The sequence below is a fragment of the Pimephales promelas genome, chromosome 23, assembly GCF_988280905.1.
Source record: "Pimephales promelas chromosome 23, fPimPro1.hap1.1, whole genome shotgun sequence".
NCBI lineage: Eukaryota > Metazoa > Chordata > Actinopteri > Cypriniformes > Leuciscidae > Pimephales > Pimephales promelas.
In genome coordinates, this window is record NC_142791.1 from 19,626,053 (window position 1) to 19,645,552 (window position 19,500).

At 47.8% G+C, this 19,500-nt stretch overlaps 1 protein-coding gene across 1 annotated transcript in view; it reads right to left on the minus strand.

Annotated features, from left to right (window-relative positions):
- megf10 (multiple EGF-like-domains 10) overlaps positions 1–19,500 on the minus strand; it is a 172,118-nt gene that overhangs the window by 101,795 nt on the left and 50,823 nt on the right. Inside the window, exons 3-5 of the mRNA XM_089126385.1 lie at positions 18,744–18,845; positions 18,484–18,584; positions 13,035–13,127 (exon numbers count right to left, since the gene is read on the minus strand). Coding sequence (XP_088982511.1) covers positions 13,035–13,127; positions 18,484–18,584; positions 18,744–18,845 — 296 coding nt within the window. The remainder of the gene's footprint in view (positions 1–13,034; positions 13,128–18,483; positions 18,585–18,743; positions 18,846–19,500) is intronic.

Here is a 19,500-nt window from a genome sequence, read left to right on the forward strand (position 1 = left end):
AATGTGCCAATGTATCCATTGGTTGTGTCTTTTGTCATGTGAAAAAGTTTGTGAGGAGGGGAACCACAAGTAACATAACTTACCAGTTTTGGAAATGTTGTTCCCTATCGAGGGAACTCAAACTGCGTCCAAGTGACACTTTGGGGGAACGCCCCTCAGCGTAGCGTCTCTGAAGCATGAATGAAACTAAGCCAATCTCCGATTGGATCAACGTGATGACGTGATGTGTGACGACACATAGGCGGAAGCATATATAAGGAACCGGCACACACAACATGTCAGCTTTCTGTTCTTCAGCTAAGCGCTCTCTGTGACTGTCAGTCTTATTTATTGTTTGTCTGTCTAAGCAAGTATATCTCCCTAAAATCTAAATAATGGCGAGTGTGAATTTCAGGCGGTGTGTGCACCCTTGCCCTCGCTACATCACGGGCGGGGACACACACCAACTGTGTACACATTGTCTGGGAATGCAGCACGCGCAGGCAGCTCTCGAGGGAGCTGCTTGTGAGCATTGTGAGGCTTTACCGCTCCGCGTGCTGCGTTCCCGGCTGGCCCTTTTCAATGAAGAGGGTCAGCCTCGTGAGCCCCGTGGTGCGGGACCCGCGTCCGCCGAGGCGGCGCGGCGACGCTCTTCATGGGGCTCGCAAATGGATCTGTCTGGGGATCCCGAGGCTGCTGAGGCACCTTCTCGGGATTCATCGGACAGTTCCGATGCCCTCGAGCCTCGCGCAGAAGCCCGCTCGGCGGCTTCTTCTGCGCGAGTCGAGGATCCGATGCTTGAGCTGTCTGCTTCCGAGGAGGTGGACGTGCTCAGCATCGAAGGGGGCGGGGACTTCGGGGATGACTCGCCACCCCGTGTCCCCGCATATGAGGAGCTGGTAGAGGTTGTTTCCCGTGCAGTGGCTCATTTAAAGATCGATTGGCCACAAGAAAAGCAGGAAGTGCAAGTTAAAAGCAAATTAGATGAGCGCTTCCTGCAGCACAGGGAACAACCTCATCATCGGGGCTTACCGTTTTTTCCCGATTTGCATACTGAGGTGTGTAAATCGTGGAAGAAACCCCATTCTTCTCGTGTTTCCAATCCCACTATATTAAAATATAGTAATATCATGGGGGCACGAGAGAATGGTTATGGGATGATGCCGCGGGTTGAACAGCCTTTGGCTAATTATTTATCACCTGAGTCGGCATCATCCTTTAAAGCCCCGGTGCTGCCCACCAAGCCATGCAGAGAAACATCTTCACTGGTGTGCAGGGCATATATGGCTGCGGGTCGGGCTGGTGCGAGTCTTCACACCATGGCGCTTCTCCAAGCGTACCAGGCCGACCTTCTTAAGGATATTGATGAGGGCGAGGGACCAACTCCGGAGGATGTGGCGGAGTTGAGGAAGGTCGCTGATTTGTCTCTCCGAGTCACCAAAGAGACGGCCCGCGCTGTCGGTCGCTCCATGGCGGCAATGGTGGTCTCGGAGAGACATTTATGGTCAAATCTGACGGGCATCAGGGAGAAAGACAGGGCTTTCCTCCTTGATGCCCCGATTTCGCCTTCTGGCCTGTTCGGCGACGCTGTTAATACCGTTGTCGACAGGTTTCAGGAGGCGAAAAATCAATCAGCGGCCTTCAAACAATTTCTCCCTCGTCGCTCAGTATCCAGGAAGTCTGCCCCCAGTGGGCAGTCGCAGCCTCAGCCAGGTACCAGCTCCTCCACCTACAGGCAGGTTCAGAGAGAGAGCGTCGCGTCTAGAGCCCCCCCTCAAGGAGCTTGGGGGCATAGACGGCGCTCTCAATCTAAGCCGCAAGCCAAGCAGGGCGACCTGAGGGCCGTCCTGCAGGCTAAGAAAACATCTAAGAGGTCCTAGCAGTGCTAGGATCTCTGCGGGCGGCCCCACCCGTGATGGAGCGACTGAGGTCGTCTCCCTCGCGGAGCCCGCAGGAAATCGATGTTGTTCTCCCGCCGTCAAGTACGTTTCGGGACGCATCGGTTTCCAGCGATCGCAAGCTGCTTTGTCCGCCCCACGAGCCTGCGGACGGGCAGCGATTGCGTTCGCCCATCGAGAATCGTTTTCGGTCCAGTCCTGCCGGAGATCCGTTTCAGGCGGTCGAGAACGAATCCCGATTAATACCCGAAACCAGGCTCGAGAGCCTGGTTCCCTTGGCGAAATATTTCGATGCAGGGAAAAATCTAGCGAATATTTCCCCGTGGGCGCTGCGCACGATACAATACGGGTACAGGCTGCAGTTCGGGTTCCACCCACCCAGATTCAACGGGGTGGTCTGGACTGTAGTCAACCCGACGCAGGGTCGGGTATTGGAACAGGAAGTAAACTCCCTGCTGGCAAAGGGGGGCATAGAGCATATTCCTCCACTAGACAGGGAGTCCGGGTTTTACAGCCGCTACTTTATAGTTCCCAAAAAAGATGGGGGGTTGCGTCCGATCATAGATCTCAGATATCTGAACCGCTCTCTGAGGAGATTCAGGTTCAAGATGCTCACTATTTCCATGATCGTGAGTCAGATCCAATCCGAGGATTGGTTCGTCACGATAGATCTGAAGGACGCATACTTTCATATATCCATCCTTCCATCCCACAGGAAGTTCCTGAGGTTCGCTTTCGGGGGCGAAGCGTACCAATATCGGGTTCTTCCATTCGGCCTAGCTCTCTCTCCCCGCACATTCACCAAATGTATGGATGTAGCTCTAGCACCTCTGAGGCTCCAGGGCATCAGGGTGCTCAACTATATAGACGACTGGCTGATTCTGGCCCAGTCTCAAGAGCTGGCGGTTCAGCATCGAGATGTTGTTCTTGCCCACATCCAGAAACTGGGGTTGAGACTAAACACAAAGAAGAGCGTGTTGATACCAGCCCAAAGGACTACGTTCCTGGGAGTGGTATGGGATTCGGTCGTAATGCGGGCACGATTGTCGCCTGCGCGAGTCGAGTCCATTCTGGCCACAGTGGCTGGGATAAAGCTAGGCCAAGCCGTCACTGTCAAGCATTTCCAGAGAGTGCTGGGACTCATGGCAGCAGCGTCCAACATCATTCCATTTGGCCTGCTGCACATGAGGGCCCTCCAGTGGTGGTTAAAAACCAAGGGGTTCTCCCCGAGGGGAAACCCGTTCCGCACAATCAGAGTTATGCGCAGATGCCTTCGTTCTCTGGTTATGTGGAAGAAAGCTTGGTTCTTGTCCCAAGGTCCAGTGTTGGGAGCGCCATGTCGCCGGAAAACCGTTTCGACAGACGCTTCCCTCACGGGCTGGGGCACGGTCATGGACGGCCGCTTCACGACAGGCCTATGGCGGGACCATCATTCCTCCTGGCACATAAACTGCCTGGAAATGTTGGCGGTCTCCCGGGCTCTGAGGAGCTTCCTGCCGGACCTCAGTGGTGGCCTATATAAACCATCAGGGGGGGCTGAGGTCTTGCCCTCTATGCAGACTGGCGCATCAGATCCTCCTGTGGTCCCAGGGGAAACTGTTGTCTCTGAGAGCAACATACATCCCGGGAAGTCTAAATCAGGGAGCAGACGTCCTGTCGAGACAGGGGCTGAGGCCCGGGGATTGGAGACTTTACCCCGAGGTGGTGGAGTCGATATGTCAGAGGTTCGGCCCTGTGGAAGTGGACCTGTTTGCGTCTCGAGAGACGGCCCACTGTCCGCTGTGGTTTTCCCTCACCCCTCCAGCCCCACTGGGGCTGGATGCTATGGTGCAGACGTGGCCGAGGCTGCGTCTGTATGCATTTCCCCCGATCGCTCTGCTCCCGGGAGTTCTGGAAAGGGTCTGTCGCGACGGGATCAGTCTACGGTTGGTAGCCCCGTTGTGGCCGGCCCGAGTATGGTTTTCGGACATAATATTGCTCCTAGACGGCCCTCCGTGGGAGATTCCCCTCAGGAGGGACCTGCTGACACAGGCGGGGGGCTCAATATTTCACCCTCGGCCGGAGTTATGGAAACTGTGGGTCTGGCCCCTGAGGGGGCACAGTACCTAGAGGCCGGCCTGTCAGCTGGAGTAGTGGAGACCATACTCAGCTCTAGAGCTCCCTCCACGAGGAAACTGTATGGTTTAAAGTGGAATGTGTTTATTGATTGGTGTAGGAGGCGTGAGGTTGACCCAGTTAACTGCCCAGTGGCTTCAGTGCTGGAGTTCCTCCAAGATCGCTTCTCCTCTGGTCTTACCCCGTCCACGCTCAAGGTGTACGTGGCTGCCATTGCGGCTTTCCACGCTCCGTTGGGTGATGGGTCTCTGGGGAGACACCAATTGATCGTACGTTTCCTCCGTGGAGCTTGGAGGATGAGACCTGCGGCTCGTACCAGGGTTCCCTCTTGGGACCTGGCAGTAGTTCTAGAAGGATTGGCTGAGTGCCCCTTCGAGCCACTGGAGTCGGCTGAGGCCAAGAACCTAACGCTGTAGGGCGCTTTTCTGTTGGCCATCACTTCTCTGAGGAGGGTGGGAGATCTTCAGGCGCTCTCCATATCTAACGAGTGCCTGGAGTTTGCTCTAGGCAACATTAAGGCCATCCTTCACCCTAGGCCTGGCTATCTGCCTAAGGTGCCATCTAATGTGGCACGGCCTACGGTTCTGCAGGCATTTCATCCCCCACCTCACCTGACGGCGGATGAGGAGAGACCTGCCCTGTCAGAGGACTAGGGATATATATTCAGAGGTCCTCTTCATGGCGGAAGGCGGACCAGTTGCTGGTATGTTTCGGGTCGCCCAAAAAGGGGTTTCCGGCCTCAAAACAAACCATCAGCAACTGGATTGTCAATGCGATTTCCACAGCTTATCAGGTGCGCGGTATGCCTTCACCTTTGGCTGTGAGGGCCCATTCCACTAGAGGTATAGCATCCTCTAGGGCCCTTCTCGCAGGGGCCCCCATCCAGGAAGTCTGCGATGCAGCTGGATGGGCTACCCCACATACCTTAATTAGGTTTTACAGCTTAGACATTCCGTCGACACCCGGCTCTCTTGTGCTCGCGTCCTGAGTGTGCCTGTGAGCAGCTTCACACCAGGACAGGCAGGGCGCGTTGTGGCGTAGTGGGTACTCGTTCCCCCAAAGTGTCACTTGGACGCAGTTTGAGTTCCCTCGATAGGGAACGTCCTCGGGTTACGACTGTAACCCTTGTTCCCTGAGAAGCGAACGAGAACTGCGTCTCGTGGCCATGCCTTCCCCTGCCTGGGAGCGCTTGCTTCATCACAGAAGCTGACATGTTGTGTGTGCCGGTTCCTTATATATGCTTCCGCCTATGTGTCGTCACACATCACGTCATCACGTTGATCCAATCGGAGATTGGCTTAGTTTCATTCATGCTTCAGAGACGCTACGCTGAGGGGCGTTCCCCCAAAGTGTCACTTGGACGCAGTTCTCGTTCCCTTCTCAGGGAACAAGGGTTACAGTCGTAACCCGAGGACGTTTTGAATTTATTGGACCAGTGTGTTAGACTATGTTGTAGTGTGTGTTATTTTGAGGGCTTGTGTGTCCTGTCTGAGGGCAAAGTTTGTTTTTTCAGCAAGAGTGAATGGTTTTGAATGTAGAGTTTCATTTTGACCTGAAAATAGGTTGTTTGGGAAACTGGGTGAGACGTTATGGATTTGTGTTTACTGTTTTGAGAATAAGAGGCATAGTTTCAAGAAATGTGTTTAAGCAATCGAGAAAAACTGTAATACCATTTAACTAGTAACCAAAATTCCAAATGACAGTCTCTAACATTGCATAGAAACTGTTTCTATCCCTCGTTTACTGAGATCAAATAATAAATCTACCGCGGGATCAAGAAAAAATCTAGTTGTTATTCAAACAAAAAATCTCGCTACTAGTGAACAAAAACAATTTCTAAAGCTAGGTCTTCTAAACATTAGATCGATCACACCTAAAGCGGTTATTGTAAATGAAATGGTCACAGATAATAATTTCGATGTTCTGTGCCTTACTGAAACCTGGCTTAAACCAAATGATTATTTCGGTCTAAATGAGTCTACTCCGCCACGATACTGTTATAAGCATGAGCCCCGTCTGACCGGTCGTGGTCAACAATCTACAGAGATATCCTTAATGTTACTCAGAAAACTCGTCGTAGGTTTAATTCATTTGAAGTACTTGTGCTAAATGTTACGCTGTTAGATGTAAGGAAAAAATCCCTATTATCTCTAGCATTGGCTACCGTATATAGACCTCCAGGGCCTTACGCCGACTTCTTAAAAGAGTTTGCAGATCAGATCTATTGGTCAATGTTGATAAAGCATTAATTGTTGGAGATTTTAACATACACGTAGATAATTCAAATGATGCGTTAGGGGTTGCGTTCACAGATTTATTAAACTCCTTCGGAGTCAAGCAAAACGTCACCGGACCAATCGTCTTAATCATACACTCGATTTAATTATATCATATGGAACTGATCTAACCGATATAGATATCATTCCACAAAGTGACAATGTCACTGACCATTACATGGTTACTTGCATATTACGTACTGCTGTAATATGTCATGCTGCACCACGTTATCGACCAGGTAGAACAATTCTTCCATCCACCATAGATAATTTCTCAAATAGCTTATCTGATCTGACTCAGCTGCTGCCTGAACCCAAACAAACAGATGAACTAGACGAACTAACCAGCACTATGACCTCCATTCTCTCTAGAACATTGGATATTGTTGCACCCATTAGATTAAAAAACGTCAGAGAAAAAAGTATAGCACCATGGTACAATAATACTATGCATGTTTTAAAGAGAGAAACCCAAAATTTAGAGCGTAAATGGAAAAAACTAATTTAGAGGTCTTTAGAATCGCGTGGAAAGACAGTATGTCACGTTATAAAAAGGCTCTTAAAATGGCCAGGGCTGAGCACCTCAGCAAACTAATAGAAAATAACCAAAATAAGCCAAGGTTTTTATTTAACACCGTGGCTAGACTAACAAATAAACAGACGACACCTGAACAAAATATCCCGTTACAGTTTAGTAGATCTAAATAACCTAGTGTTACGGCTGGCTCATATACTGCAACATAAAAGAGGCAAACAAGAAATGTTTTAACAATAAACCAATTTATTATCAACCAAAAAAAAAACAAATATTAAATAATAAAAAAAAAAACGATGTCTAGGGGAGGGGGAAAAACACACGCGCGTGGTTACTAAATAAACAATATCTGGCACTAAAAATAAATATGGGAAAACAACGATACTAAAGAAATAATGTGAGAGAGATGTGAGAGATCTCTCACACCAAGTCACAGGTCTTTATACTAAAGGAGTTAATTAGGAATTGAATACACCTGTTGCAAAAACTAACGTCTGCACTGTGCAGCAGAGCCAGTAGGGGTAAACATGCAGGCGTAACACCTAGCAAATTACAGACCCATCTCAAATCTGTCAAAAATATTAGAAAAAGTTGTGTCCGCTCAACTCGGCTCTTTCTTGCAAGAAAACGACATCTATGAAAAGTTTCAGTCTGGATTCAGGCCACATCATAGCACTGAAACTGCGCTTGTTAGAATCACAAATGATCTACTTCTAGCTTCGGACCAAGGCTGTATCTCAATACTAGTTTTACTTGATCTTAGCGCTGCGTTCGATACTATAGATCACACAATACTCTTAGATCGACTACAGAACTACACTGGTGTTCAAGGACAAGCATAAAGCTGGTTCAGGTCATACTTATCTGACCGCTACCATTTCGTCTACTTAAATGGAGAAAAATCGATCATAACTTCGGCAACTTATGGAGTGCCGCAGGGATCTGTGTTAGGCCCTCTATTATTTTCAATATATAGGCTGCCACTTGGTAATATTATAAGGAAACATGTAATTAGTTTCCATTGTTATGCTGATGACACTCAAATATATATTTCATCACGGCCAGATGAATAAGCTAAATTATCCAAATTGACAGACTGTTAAAGATATAAAAGATTGGATGGCGCGTAATTTTCTTTTATTAAATCCAGACAAGACAGAGGCAATACTTATCGGTTCTAAAAACCTTCCACAAAACCTTTCGCAGCACGACTTTAACATATTAGGATGCCCTGTTACTTTATCCGCTACAGTAAAAGACCTGGGTGTTATATTAGACTGCAACCTGTCTTTTGAAAAGCATATTTCATATGTTACAAAAACAGCCTTTTTCCACCTTAGAAACATCGCTAAGTTATGTAACAAGCTATCTGTCTCTGATGCAGAAAAGTTCTGATGCAGAAAACTCGAGACTAGATTACTGTAATGCTTTATTAGCTGGTTGTCCTGCATCCTCAATAAACAAGCTACAGTTAGTCCAAAATGCAGCTGCTAGAGTTCTTACTAGGTCAAGAAAATATGATCATATAACACCGATTCTATCATCACCTTCATTGGTTACCTATAAAGTTCCGTATTAATTACAAGGTATTGCTTTTGACTATTTAACAGGTATTGCCAGTCTATTTAACAGATCTTCACATCTGAACATCACTAAATTCGAGGCTTCTGGTCATTCCTAGATATCCAGATCCAACAAAGGAGGGAGAGCATTTTCACATTTTAGCTCTGAAGCTCTGGAATAGCCTTCCTGATATTGTTCGTTGCTCAGACTCACTCTCCCAGTTTAAAACTAGACTAAAGATGCATTTATTTAGCCTGGCATTCATATCAATTTTTTTTTTATTTTACAGTTACTGTAAATTTGGCCTCTAGTTCATAAACGCCAGAGGAGAACTGGCCCCAGACTGAGCCTGGGTTCTCCCAAGGTTTTTTTTTCTCTCCATTGGGTCATCTGATGGAGTTTTAGGACACCATCGGGTCACTTGATGGAGTTTTTCGGTTCCTTGCCACTGTTGCCTTTGGCTTGCTCAGTTGGGGATATTCATAATTAAATGACCCCATCATACCATTGATCAGCTCTACCAAACTTGATTGTCTTTTTTCAATTAATAAACAAACACTGTTATGTTGTCTTGATTGATACTGTGAAGCAGCTTTGATAGAATCTGTATTGTGAAAAGTGCTATATAAATATATTTGACTTGACTTGACTTGACTTAAGGAGTCAGAACACTGATCAGGGAATCTCAGTCTCAATCAGCTCCCTAGTTCTGGAGTCAGCGCACTGATCAGGAAATCCCTGTCTCAATCAGCTCCCTAGTTAAGGAGTCAGTGCACTGATCAGGGAATCTCAGTCTCAATCAGCTCCCTAGTTCTGGAGTCAGAGCACTGATCAGGGAATCTCAGTCTCAATCAGCTGCCTCGTTCAGGAGTCAGCACACTGATCAGGGAATCTCAGTCTCAATCAGCTGCCTCGTTCAGGAGTCAGCACACTGATCAGGGAATATCAGTCTCAATCAGCTCCCAAGTTCTGGAGTCAACGCACTTATCAGGGAATCTCAGTCCCAATCAGCTGCCTCGTTCAGGAGTCAGCACACTGATCAGGGAATCTCAGTCTCAATCAGCTCCCTAGTTCTGGAGTCAGCGCACTGATCATGGAATCTCAGTCTCAATCAGCTCCCTCATTTAGGAGTCAGCGCACTGATCAGGGAATCTCAGTCTCAATCGGCTCCCAAGTTCAGGAGTCAGCGCACTGATCATGGAATCTCACTCTCAATCAGCTCCCTAGTTCTGGAGTCAGCGCACTAATCAGGGAATCTCAGTCATATCAGCTCCCAAGTTCTGGAGTCAGCGCACTGATCAGGGAATCAGGGAATCTCAGTTGCAGAATCATATACTGATTCACAAGCTCTGTAGCTGATTGAGACACACCCGATAGGGGGCTAGATAAAAACAGTTGAGGTAATAGCAAGCATTGGAGCTGCATTATCTTATTGTACTAGCCAGTGGTGGTTGAAAACCAAAGGGGTTTTCCCCGAGGGGGAACCTGTTCCGCATGATCAGGTTTACGTGCAGATGCCTACGTTCCCTATCTATGTGGAAGACACTTTGGTTCCTGTCCCAAGGTCTCATGCTGAGAGCATCATGTCACCAGAAAGCCATTTCGACAGATGCCTCCCTCACGGGCTGGGGCACGTCATGGATGGTCGCTTTACAAAAGGTCTATGGCAGGACTATCATTCCTCCTGGCACCATAAATTGGAGGTTTCTGCCAGACCTCAAGGGTCACCACGTTCTTGTGAGATTAGATAATATGTCAGGGATGTCCTATCTAAATCCTCAGGGGGTTATAAGATCACGCTGTCTATGCAGACTGGCGCATCAGATCCTCCTGTGGTCCAAGGGGAGACTGTGGTCTCTCAGAGCAACATACATCCCAGGGGACCGGAATCAGGGAGCAGACACCCTGTCAAGGCAGGGGCTGAGGCCCGGGGAATGGAGACTCCTTCCTGAGGTGGTGAAGTCAATATGTGAGAGGTTCGGCCCAGTGAAAGGGGATCTGTTTGCATCTCGAAGACACACTGTCCACTGTAATTTTCTCTTCCCTGATCACTCTGCTCCCAGTGGTTCTGGAGAGGGTCTGTCGCAACGGGGTCAGGCTACTCCTAGTGGCCTGCCCGAGTCTGGTTTTCAGACATAATATCACTCCTGGACCCCCTTCAAACCTCTAGAGTCGGCTGAGGCCAAGAAATGTTCCCTCAAGGTAGCTTTTCTATTAGCCATCACGTCTCTAAAACGAGTAGGAGATCATCAGGCCTTCTCTATATCTTCCGAGTGCCTGGGGTTTGCTCCTGGGAATATTAAGGCTATCTTGCATCCTATGCCCGGCTATAACCCTAAGGTGCCTTCTAACACAGCACTGCCTACGATTCTACAGGCATTCCATCCTCCACCTCACATAAAGGCGGATGACGAGAGACTTAATTTGCTCTGCTCTGTCAAAGCTCTCATGATATATTTTCAAAGGTCTTCTCGATGGCAAAAGTCGGACTATATAGTTCAGGATATTTCACTGGCCTGTCAGGTGCACAGCTTGCCTTCACAATTGGCCATGAGGGCTCACTCAACCAGAGGCATGGTCCCCTCTAGAGCCCTCCTCTCAGGGGCCCTTATCCAAGAAGTATGTGATGCAGCTGGGTGGGCCACCCCTCACACACTGATGAGATTTTATATTTTGGACCTTCCTTCAGCGCCAGGTGCACGAGTGCTCTCATCCTAAGTGTGCCGGTTTCAACCTCACACTTGGACAGGAGGGGTTCATTGTGGCAGAGTGAGTTTTCTTTCCCCAAGTTGTAGTTATGACTGTAAGGGAACCTCTTGGCTTACGAGTGTAACCCTTTGCTACGCCTGCCCCTGCCTGAGAGCGACTTGATTCATTACAGAAGCTAACTCTGTTGAGTGCCTGCATCTCTTTGTAGCTTCCATGTATGCATTACACGTATAGACTGTAAAAAAATATGGACGTAGTATCCGTGACGTCACCCATAGTTTTCTGAAAAGTGTTTTTGAAGCCTAAAGTGGGCGGGGCCGGCCGTCGCCATCTTGGCAGTGCGTCACCTCTCGTCACTACCGGATAAATTAAAATGGGCAAAGAGGCGGGACGCGGGTGGAGCTGAGGTACTAATGCTATGCTACTGCTCTACTGCCCTCGCGCTGATTTGACAGCTGATTGAAAAAGTAAAGCCAATGGTTAAAGTTCATGTTTTTGCCCTTCGAAATATTATAATAGCTAAGACGTAACTAAAAGTGAGACTATTTACTTTACTTTTTTATCAACATTATTAATCTCACAAGGGGCAATTAGTTAAGAGCATATACAGTACAAGTACATAACACAGATCACACACATTTCTCACAACATACAAGCAGTCAACTATGTGCATTGTGATGCATTATTATTCTGTTAGTTAAAAATGTATTAGTTACTTACAATATTGCTCTAAGCTTGTGCATGTGACAGTGATTCAAGGCAAGCACCAATGTCAGTCGGCATCTCACGTCAAGTTCGTAAAGAGCTTTAATTCAGTCCATTTTACAATCTGATTTTGGCCGCCTCTCAGTTTCTCAGATGATAAAAACAGTAAATGAACTAGAAACCCCCCTCACAGTCGTCATGAAGGGCAAAATTAGCGATATAGACCAAAACAACTACTTGCCACCAGGCTGTAAACATGTTTTTTTCTGCTGTGAGGTTAGACAATTTAACTTGGGAGAGATACAGATTTGACTCGCTTTTGCAGCCAGCCTCATGTGGCCACTCGATGAATTGCTGTTTAATTCACTTCCATGTTGGCTTCAAGAGAGAGACGGGGAGGTTGCCCCTTGGTTACACGTTATGTCATGACGCAACACGAATCACGATTGACTTAGTTTCATTCATGCTTCAGAGGCGTTACGCTGGGGGGCATTCCCCCAAAGTGTCGTAACGACGCAGTATCTCGTTCCCTTCTCAGGGAACAAAGGTTACAGTCGTAACCCGATACGTTTTATTCTATATGCAAATATTTTACCCAGTCATAGCAGGCACTGAAGGTCAAGAGGGTCAAAAACAGGGTAGAAAATTGTCATTTATTTCTAAATTATGTCTACTTTTGATGTAATAATAATCTCACCAAAATTATTAAGTCAACCTCAGGGAACAGTTTAAAACATATTAAAAACAATATTTTTGTCTCATTTAAATAATGCAAAACCAAAGAAAATAATAATAAGTGTTAATAGCTATAGAGTTCAAGAGACTAAAAATCTGTGATGAATGAAAGTTTCAAATACAAGCATCAACAAAATCAGAGATACTACATCTGAAAAACTTCAATTAAAGGGCTGAAATATTTAAAAAAAAACTAATGTTCAAACACTAATAATCATTAAAAGGCTGAGATGTGTTAATTTGTTCAAAAATGTATAAAGATAATGTGTCGTGAGTGATTTCGTACACAGAGCAGGAAAAGCTCAGATAACAATCTGGATGTCATCTGTCATAGATTTGTGCTTAAAGACATGTTAAAGTTAAAGTTTAGAGACTAGAAGAGAGGGACTATGAGAGAGAGAGAGTGAGAGAGAGGGAGGGAGAGATAGAGAGCGAAAGAGAGACGGACAGGCGCAGCTGCAGGACTCACGCCCCTCCCCAGCCAGGCTCACACTGACAGAGAGAGAGAGAGACACTCACCGCTGGAGCAGTCAGCCCCTCCCCAGCCCGGCTCACACTGACAGGTGTTCGGGGCCACACAGCGGCCATGCACACATTTCTCAGCACAGTGGGCTACAGAGAAAACGAGAGAGCAGGTCAGATTTCAGTCCTTCTATGAGAAGAGCAACAAACAAACAAGAGGAGAAACCACAGAAAACGCCATTAGACACACAGACTGTGATGCTCGGACTTCCACCAGAAGAAGTTATTATTAGAGAGTAATGATGATAATAGTTAAAGTTTCCCTGAGATGAACAGTAACTCAATGATAAGGAGAAACAGCATGTGATTACAGTCAGTGTCATACAAAAGACTCTTTCAGGCCCAATAAAAGTGTCTTTGAGCTGATGCTCTACTGCTATCTATCTATCTATCTATCTATCTATCTATCTACAGGGTTCGTACACCTTTTTCAAGTTCAAATTCAAGCACTTTTCAAGCACTTTCAGGGTCCGTTTTAAAGCTTTTTCCCCACCGCAAATTACATACCAATACATAGTCAAAATTATTATATTAAATATAGTTTTTTATCACATAAAAAAAGAGATAAACAGTCAAAATTGTGTTTCATAATAGCAGGATCAGATATTGAAGCGCAAAACATGTTTTATTTTTCAAAATGTATCACTGTCTAGTAGCTGAGAGGAATGATTTAAGCCAAATGACATGCAGCTGGGTCATTCTGTGTCAAATCAGACAAAATCCAGGAAAACTGTTGCTGCACCCTCTTAGGTTTAGTTTATGCTACCCTTAATGTCAGGCTTTTCACACTTTTTTCCTACATTTTCCAAATTTAAGGCATGCCGTACAAACTTGTAATGGTTCAGTCATATTGACATATTTGTCTTCCACCCAACAAAGTGTGGACTGCCTAGGAATAATATTTTCATTAAATTAATGTCCAAATATTGCTTCCCATATAATGTGATTTTCAGGCTGTAAAACAAGTAATTTCAAGGGCTGACAATATAAAGGCATTGTCACGGGTGCGGGTTCAGGCAGAAGGACGAACAGGCAGAGTCCAGAAAAGCTCCAATACAAAAGGTTTATTCTCAAATTAACAGGAAACAGGCAGGCGAAACACAGGGTGACATTCACATCGACCGACAAGGACAGACTGAATGGGAAGGAACTAAATACACACAGGAATCAAACTAAACGAGGTGAAAACAGGTGAAACAGATGAATACAGGACGCTGAACGGGAGGCTGATGAGGGAGTGAGTTCAGGTGTGGAGACAAGAGGATCCTGGGAAGTGTAGTGCTGGAGACGCAGACAGGATGGTGCAGACGAAGACTGTGACAGAACTCCCCCCTCCCGGGAGGCGTGACCTCACGCCGCATAACAGAGGAAGGACGGGGGACGAACTGGGGGCTGGGCGGGGCGTGGCCAGGGCGGAGCAGGCTGAGGGCGTGGCCAGGGTGGAGCAGGCTGAGGGCGAGACCAGGGCGGAGCAGGCTGAGGGCGTGGCCAGGGCGGAGCAGGCTGAGGGCGTCCCCAGGGCGGAGCAGGCTGAGGGCGTCCCCAGGGCAAAGCAGGCTGAGGGCGTGGCCAGGGCGGAGCAGGCTGAGGGCGTGGCCAGGGCGGAGCAGGCTGAGGGCGTGGCCAGGGCGGAGCAGGCTGAGGGCGTGGCCAGGGCGGAGCAGGCTGAGGGCGAGACCAGGGCGGAGCAGGCTGAGGGCGAGACCAGGGCGGAGCAGGCTGAGGGCGAGACCAGGGCGGAGCAGGCTGAGGGCGAGACCAGGGCGGAGCCGGCTGAGGGCGAGACCAGGGCGGAGCCGGCTGAGGGCGAGACCAGGGCGGAGCAGCTGGAGGGAGGACCCCTGGTGGAGCCGATGGTAGTGGGGCTGACAACACCAGGGGGCCGACTGACAGGGGCGGAGCGGATGGGAGAGGAGACCAGGGTGTAGCTGAGGGACAGACGACGATGGGTGCTGAGGAGGGACCGAGGGAGCAAGGGGACACCGCAGGCTCTGGTGACAGAAGTGCTGACAGGGGCACAGAGGGACACGGTGAGGTCAGAGTGCGTGAGGGCTGACGGGTGACTGGAGGGAGTGAGGAGTCCAACTGAACCGAAGGGGTGACAAAACGGGGCGGAGCCAAAGTAAGGAAGTCCATAGGTGAGGGGAGGATGACGAGGGAGTGCAGGGAGTTCGGAGGGACGAGGGAGCCTGGCCGAGCTGGTGGACTGTGGGACCATGGAGGAGCTGAGGGAGGTAGCAGCCACGGGGGAGCCGATGGGACCGGGGGCCGAGGAAGTGTCTCAGAGGAGGAGGTGTGAGGCGAAGACCGGGGATACACCGACCAGGCTGGTTTCGGGGAGCTGAAGGGCAGGAGAGCAGAGGGAGGACAGATGAGAGGAGGCGGGAGAGGGAGGCTGGGTGGGATCCCGGTCTCTGGCGCTGGCTGGACGGTCCCTGGCGCTGGCTGGACGGTCCCTGGCGCTGGCTGGACGGTCTCTGGCGCTGGCTTGACGGTCTCTGGCGCTGGCTGGACGGTCTCTGGCGCTGGCTGGACGGTCCCTGGCGCTGGCTGGACGGTCTCTGGCGCTGGCTGGACGGTCTCTGGCGCTGGCTGGGCGGTCCCTGGCGCTGGCTGGACGGTCCCTGGCGCTGGCTGGACGGTCCCTGGCGCTGGCTGGACGGTCCCTGGCGCTGGCTGGACGGTCCCTGGCGCTGGCTGGACGGTCTCTGGCGCAGGCTGGACGGTCTCTGGCGCAGGCTGGACGGTCTCTGGCGCAGGCTGGACGGTCTCTGGCGCTGGCTGGACGGTCTCTGGCGCTGGCTGGACGGTCTCTGGCGCTGGCTGGACGGTCTCTGGAGAGCTGGACGGAACCAGCAGTGAAGAGCATACAGTCTCTGGAGGGCTGGACGGAACCAGCTGTGAAGAGCATACAGTCTCTGGAGGGCTGGACGGAACCAGCAGTGAAGAGCATTCAGTCTCTGGAGGGCTGGACGGAACCAGTAGTGAAGAGCATACAGTCTCTGGAGGGCTGGACGGAACCAGCAGTGAAGAGCATACAGTCTCTGGAGAGCTGGACGGAACCAGCGGTGAAGAGCATTCAATCTCTGGAGAGCTGGACGGAACCAGCGGTGAAGAGCATTCAGTCTCTGGAGAGCTGGACGGAACCAGCGGTGAAGAGCATACAGTCTCTGGAGAGCTGGACGGAACCAGCGGTGAAGAGCATTCAATCTCTGGAGAGCTGGACGGAACCAGCGATGAAGAGCATTCAATCTCTGGAGAGCTGGACGGAACCAGCGATGAAGAGCATTCAATCTCTGGAGAGCTGGACGGAACCAGCGGTGAAGAGCATTCAGTCTCTGGAGAGCATTCGAGCGATGGAGTGGGGCTGGTGACGTCATACAGGGTAAAGGGAGATCCACATGACACCAGCACCCACTCCACATAGGCCGCAAAGTCCCCTCGAGGCCCGTCTCCGGGCAGGCGTGCCTGGGTTTCAGCATTTAGGCCTGCCCGGAAGAACACACAGAGGCTGGTAACATCATAGTGAACATGAGGTACCAAATCCAAATACCTCTGTGTGTGGGCCTCGAGGGATTGATCCTCCTGCTCCAGGAGGAGAAGCTGTACAGCGGCTAAATCCATTTTAATCCCTTTTTTGGGGGTCGGTCGATCTGTCACGGGTGCGGGTTCAGGCAGAAGGACGAACAGGCAGAGTCCAGAAAAGCTCCAATACAAAAGGTTTATTCTCAAATTAACAGGAGACAGGCAGGCGAAACACAGGGTGACATTCACATCGACCGACAAGGACAGACTGAATGGGAAGGAACTAAATACACACAGGAATCAAACTAAACGAGGTGAAAACAGGTGAAACAGATGAATACAGGACGCTGAACGGGAGGCTGATGAGGGAGTGAGTTCAGGTGTGGAGACAAGAGGATCCTGGGAAGTGTAGTGCTGGAGACGCAGACAGGATGGTGCAGACGAAGACTGTGACAGGCATAGGATTTGAACAGAAATATTTTACAGGCCTTGGTTTTGGGACACATTCTTGATATAGACATATATTCTTGATATATGTTGTTCTGTCTCAGGTTTGAACAAAACCTGAGACAGTACAACAACAACCTGTAATTCAACTTTAACCCAGATGACTGACAGTGTACAGGCACCTGCCTAATAAATAGAGATTCATAAATCTATGATTTTGTAGCAAATGCAACATTTAATAATATACATAAAATATATTATTATATAGATCTGTCTTCTTGCTTATCACTATCTTGTGATCTGCCTGGTTCTCCCGCACTTAGCAGAGAAACAAGAGACCACAGTTTAAGGATTATTATAATCATAAAACAAAACATTTTACACAGATTTCAATCAAGCCATCTTTTGAATTAAGAGCGTACGATTATTTTGATAGGAAGCACGATACATTCACACTTCTAATAGTTGTATAACAATTACAAGAGTTAATAGTTAACAACAATTACATGATTAATATGTGATCTAAGCATAACAACCACAACACATGAATTGCAGAAAGCAATAAGAATTATGATGTTTGATTAGAAGTCCATTGAAAATTGTTCTGAAGTGAGTTTATGTGAAAAGGGTTTAAGTCTGAGGCCCCGTCCACACTACTGCGTTTTTGTTTAAAAACGGAGACCTTTTGCTACGTTTGCACCTCCCGTCCACACTAAAACAGGAAAAACGAAGACCTAAAACGGAGAAGTTTAGAAACGCTGCAGCTGCGTTTTGCGTTTTGAATCTCCGGAGGGCGTTTTAGTGTGGACGAGACAAAACCATACAAAACGGAGAACTTCAGAAACGCTGACGAAGAGGCTGACGCTTGGCTATGATTGGGTGTTATCAGTCATGACGTATCCTTCCCTGATTCGCCATTCACTGTTTACACCGGCACGCGTTTTTTTATGTGGGAGTGGGACAGGACAGGATTTTTTTTTTTTTTTTTGTGGGAGTGGGACGAAAGAGGTTTGAAAGTCCACTCCTGTTTCACCCTCTAATATACATTTATCTACTGGAATACAAGCGAGAGTGAGTCTGCATTGTATTCACACAAACATAGCACGTGGACTATTAATTAATGGAAATCCACTGTCTACTCAAGAGTGCGTTTGCAATCAGCAGAAAGCTGATCTATCATATAGCTATCGATCTATCAATCTATATACAGTATCTATCTATCTATCTATCTATCTATCTATCTATCTATCTATCTATCTATCTATCTATCTATCTATCTATCTTTCTATCTATCTATCTATCTATCTGTCTATCTTAACTGTATGCCTGTCTGTCTGTCTATCATCAGTTTGAGATCAGTTGTGGTTTGAGTTTGTCAGTGTACAATATTTTAAGTGCTTCAGAGTTTCTCCAGGTTCAGAGAGTAATATTCAGTGATACTCAGTAATACTCAGTGATACTCAGTGATACTCACGGACACATATGTCTCTGCTTTCGTAGAAGCCGGGGCAGCACTGGGACCTGCGGCGATGCATGGTCTTCTCCCCGCGCCGGTAGGCCGTCCTGTAGCTCACCCTAAAACACAGAGGAAAACCACAGTCACTCATGAAAAGAATGCATTTATCTACAGGTCATTCAATGTTATATTACTGAATTTCATAAAGGAAATATGTAAAAAGGGCTTTACAAAACATATAAACGCTGAAATCTGAGTGTTGTAAAGCACACACACACCTGTGCTGAGTGCATTTGAACCAGTTGAGGATGTCCGTGCAGCCGGTGTAGTAAACCTGATCAAACGGGTGAGCGTACGACTCCTGCACGGTCACTGAGTAACTGAAGAACACACACACACACACACACACACATAAAGGCCACATCCCTGAAATATAAGTGTGGTCCCATTACTCCAGCTCTAATGGCTAATGAGAACAGCAGTTATCTGTGTATGAAAATGAAGTTGCTGACAAACTCCAGACAGAGTGTCACATGTTCATCATGTGTGGGCTACAGCTAGATACATGTAGAAAACAAATCAATAAAGCAATGGTTTACTTTAAAGCAGCTCTTACAGTATCTAGTTCTCCAGACACCTGTCTGTGGTATGTGTGTGGCGTCTTTAAGATCTTCATAACAGCTTCACAAATTCCTGCTCCTCCATTTAAACAGTTAATAGTGACAAAAGCTCTTTTGTTTCTTTTGTAACACTTGTGCCTGTTGGCTGTGTGGAGTAAAAAGAGCTTTACTTGTGTATAAAGGAGGAATATCAGTGTAAACAGCAATAGCTATCTGCCAAACTAAAGTGTTCTTATTTCAACAATTCAACAAACAACAATTCAACAAAAAATTATTTTGGTCCTCACAGACAATTTTAAAGAAAAACTATATATAATAACCGAAAAAGTTGTGGGCTGAAACATTTGCCATTTGACTGTATTGTGAATGCTAGAGTATAATAAATGTACATATACTGCACATATAATGTATTTTG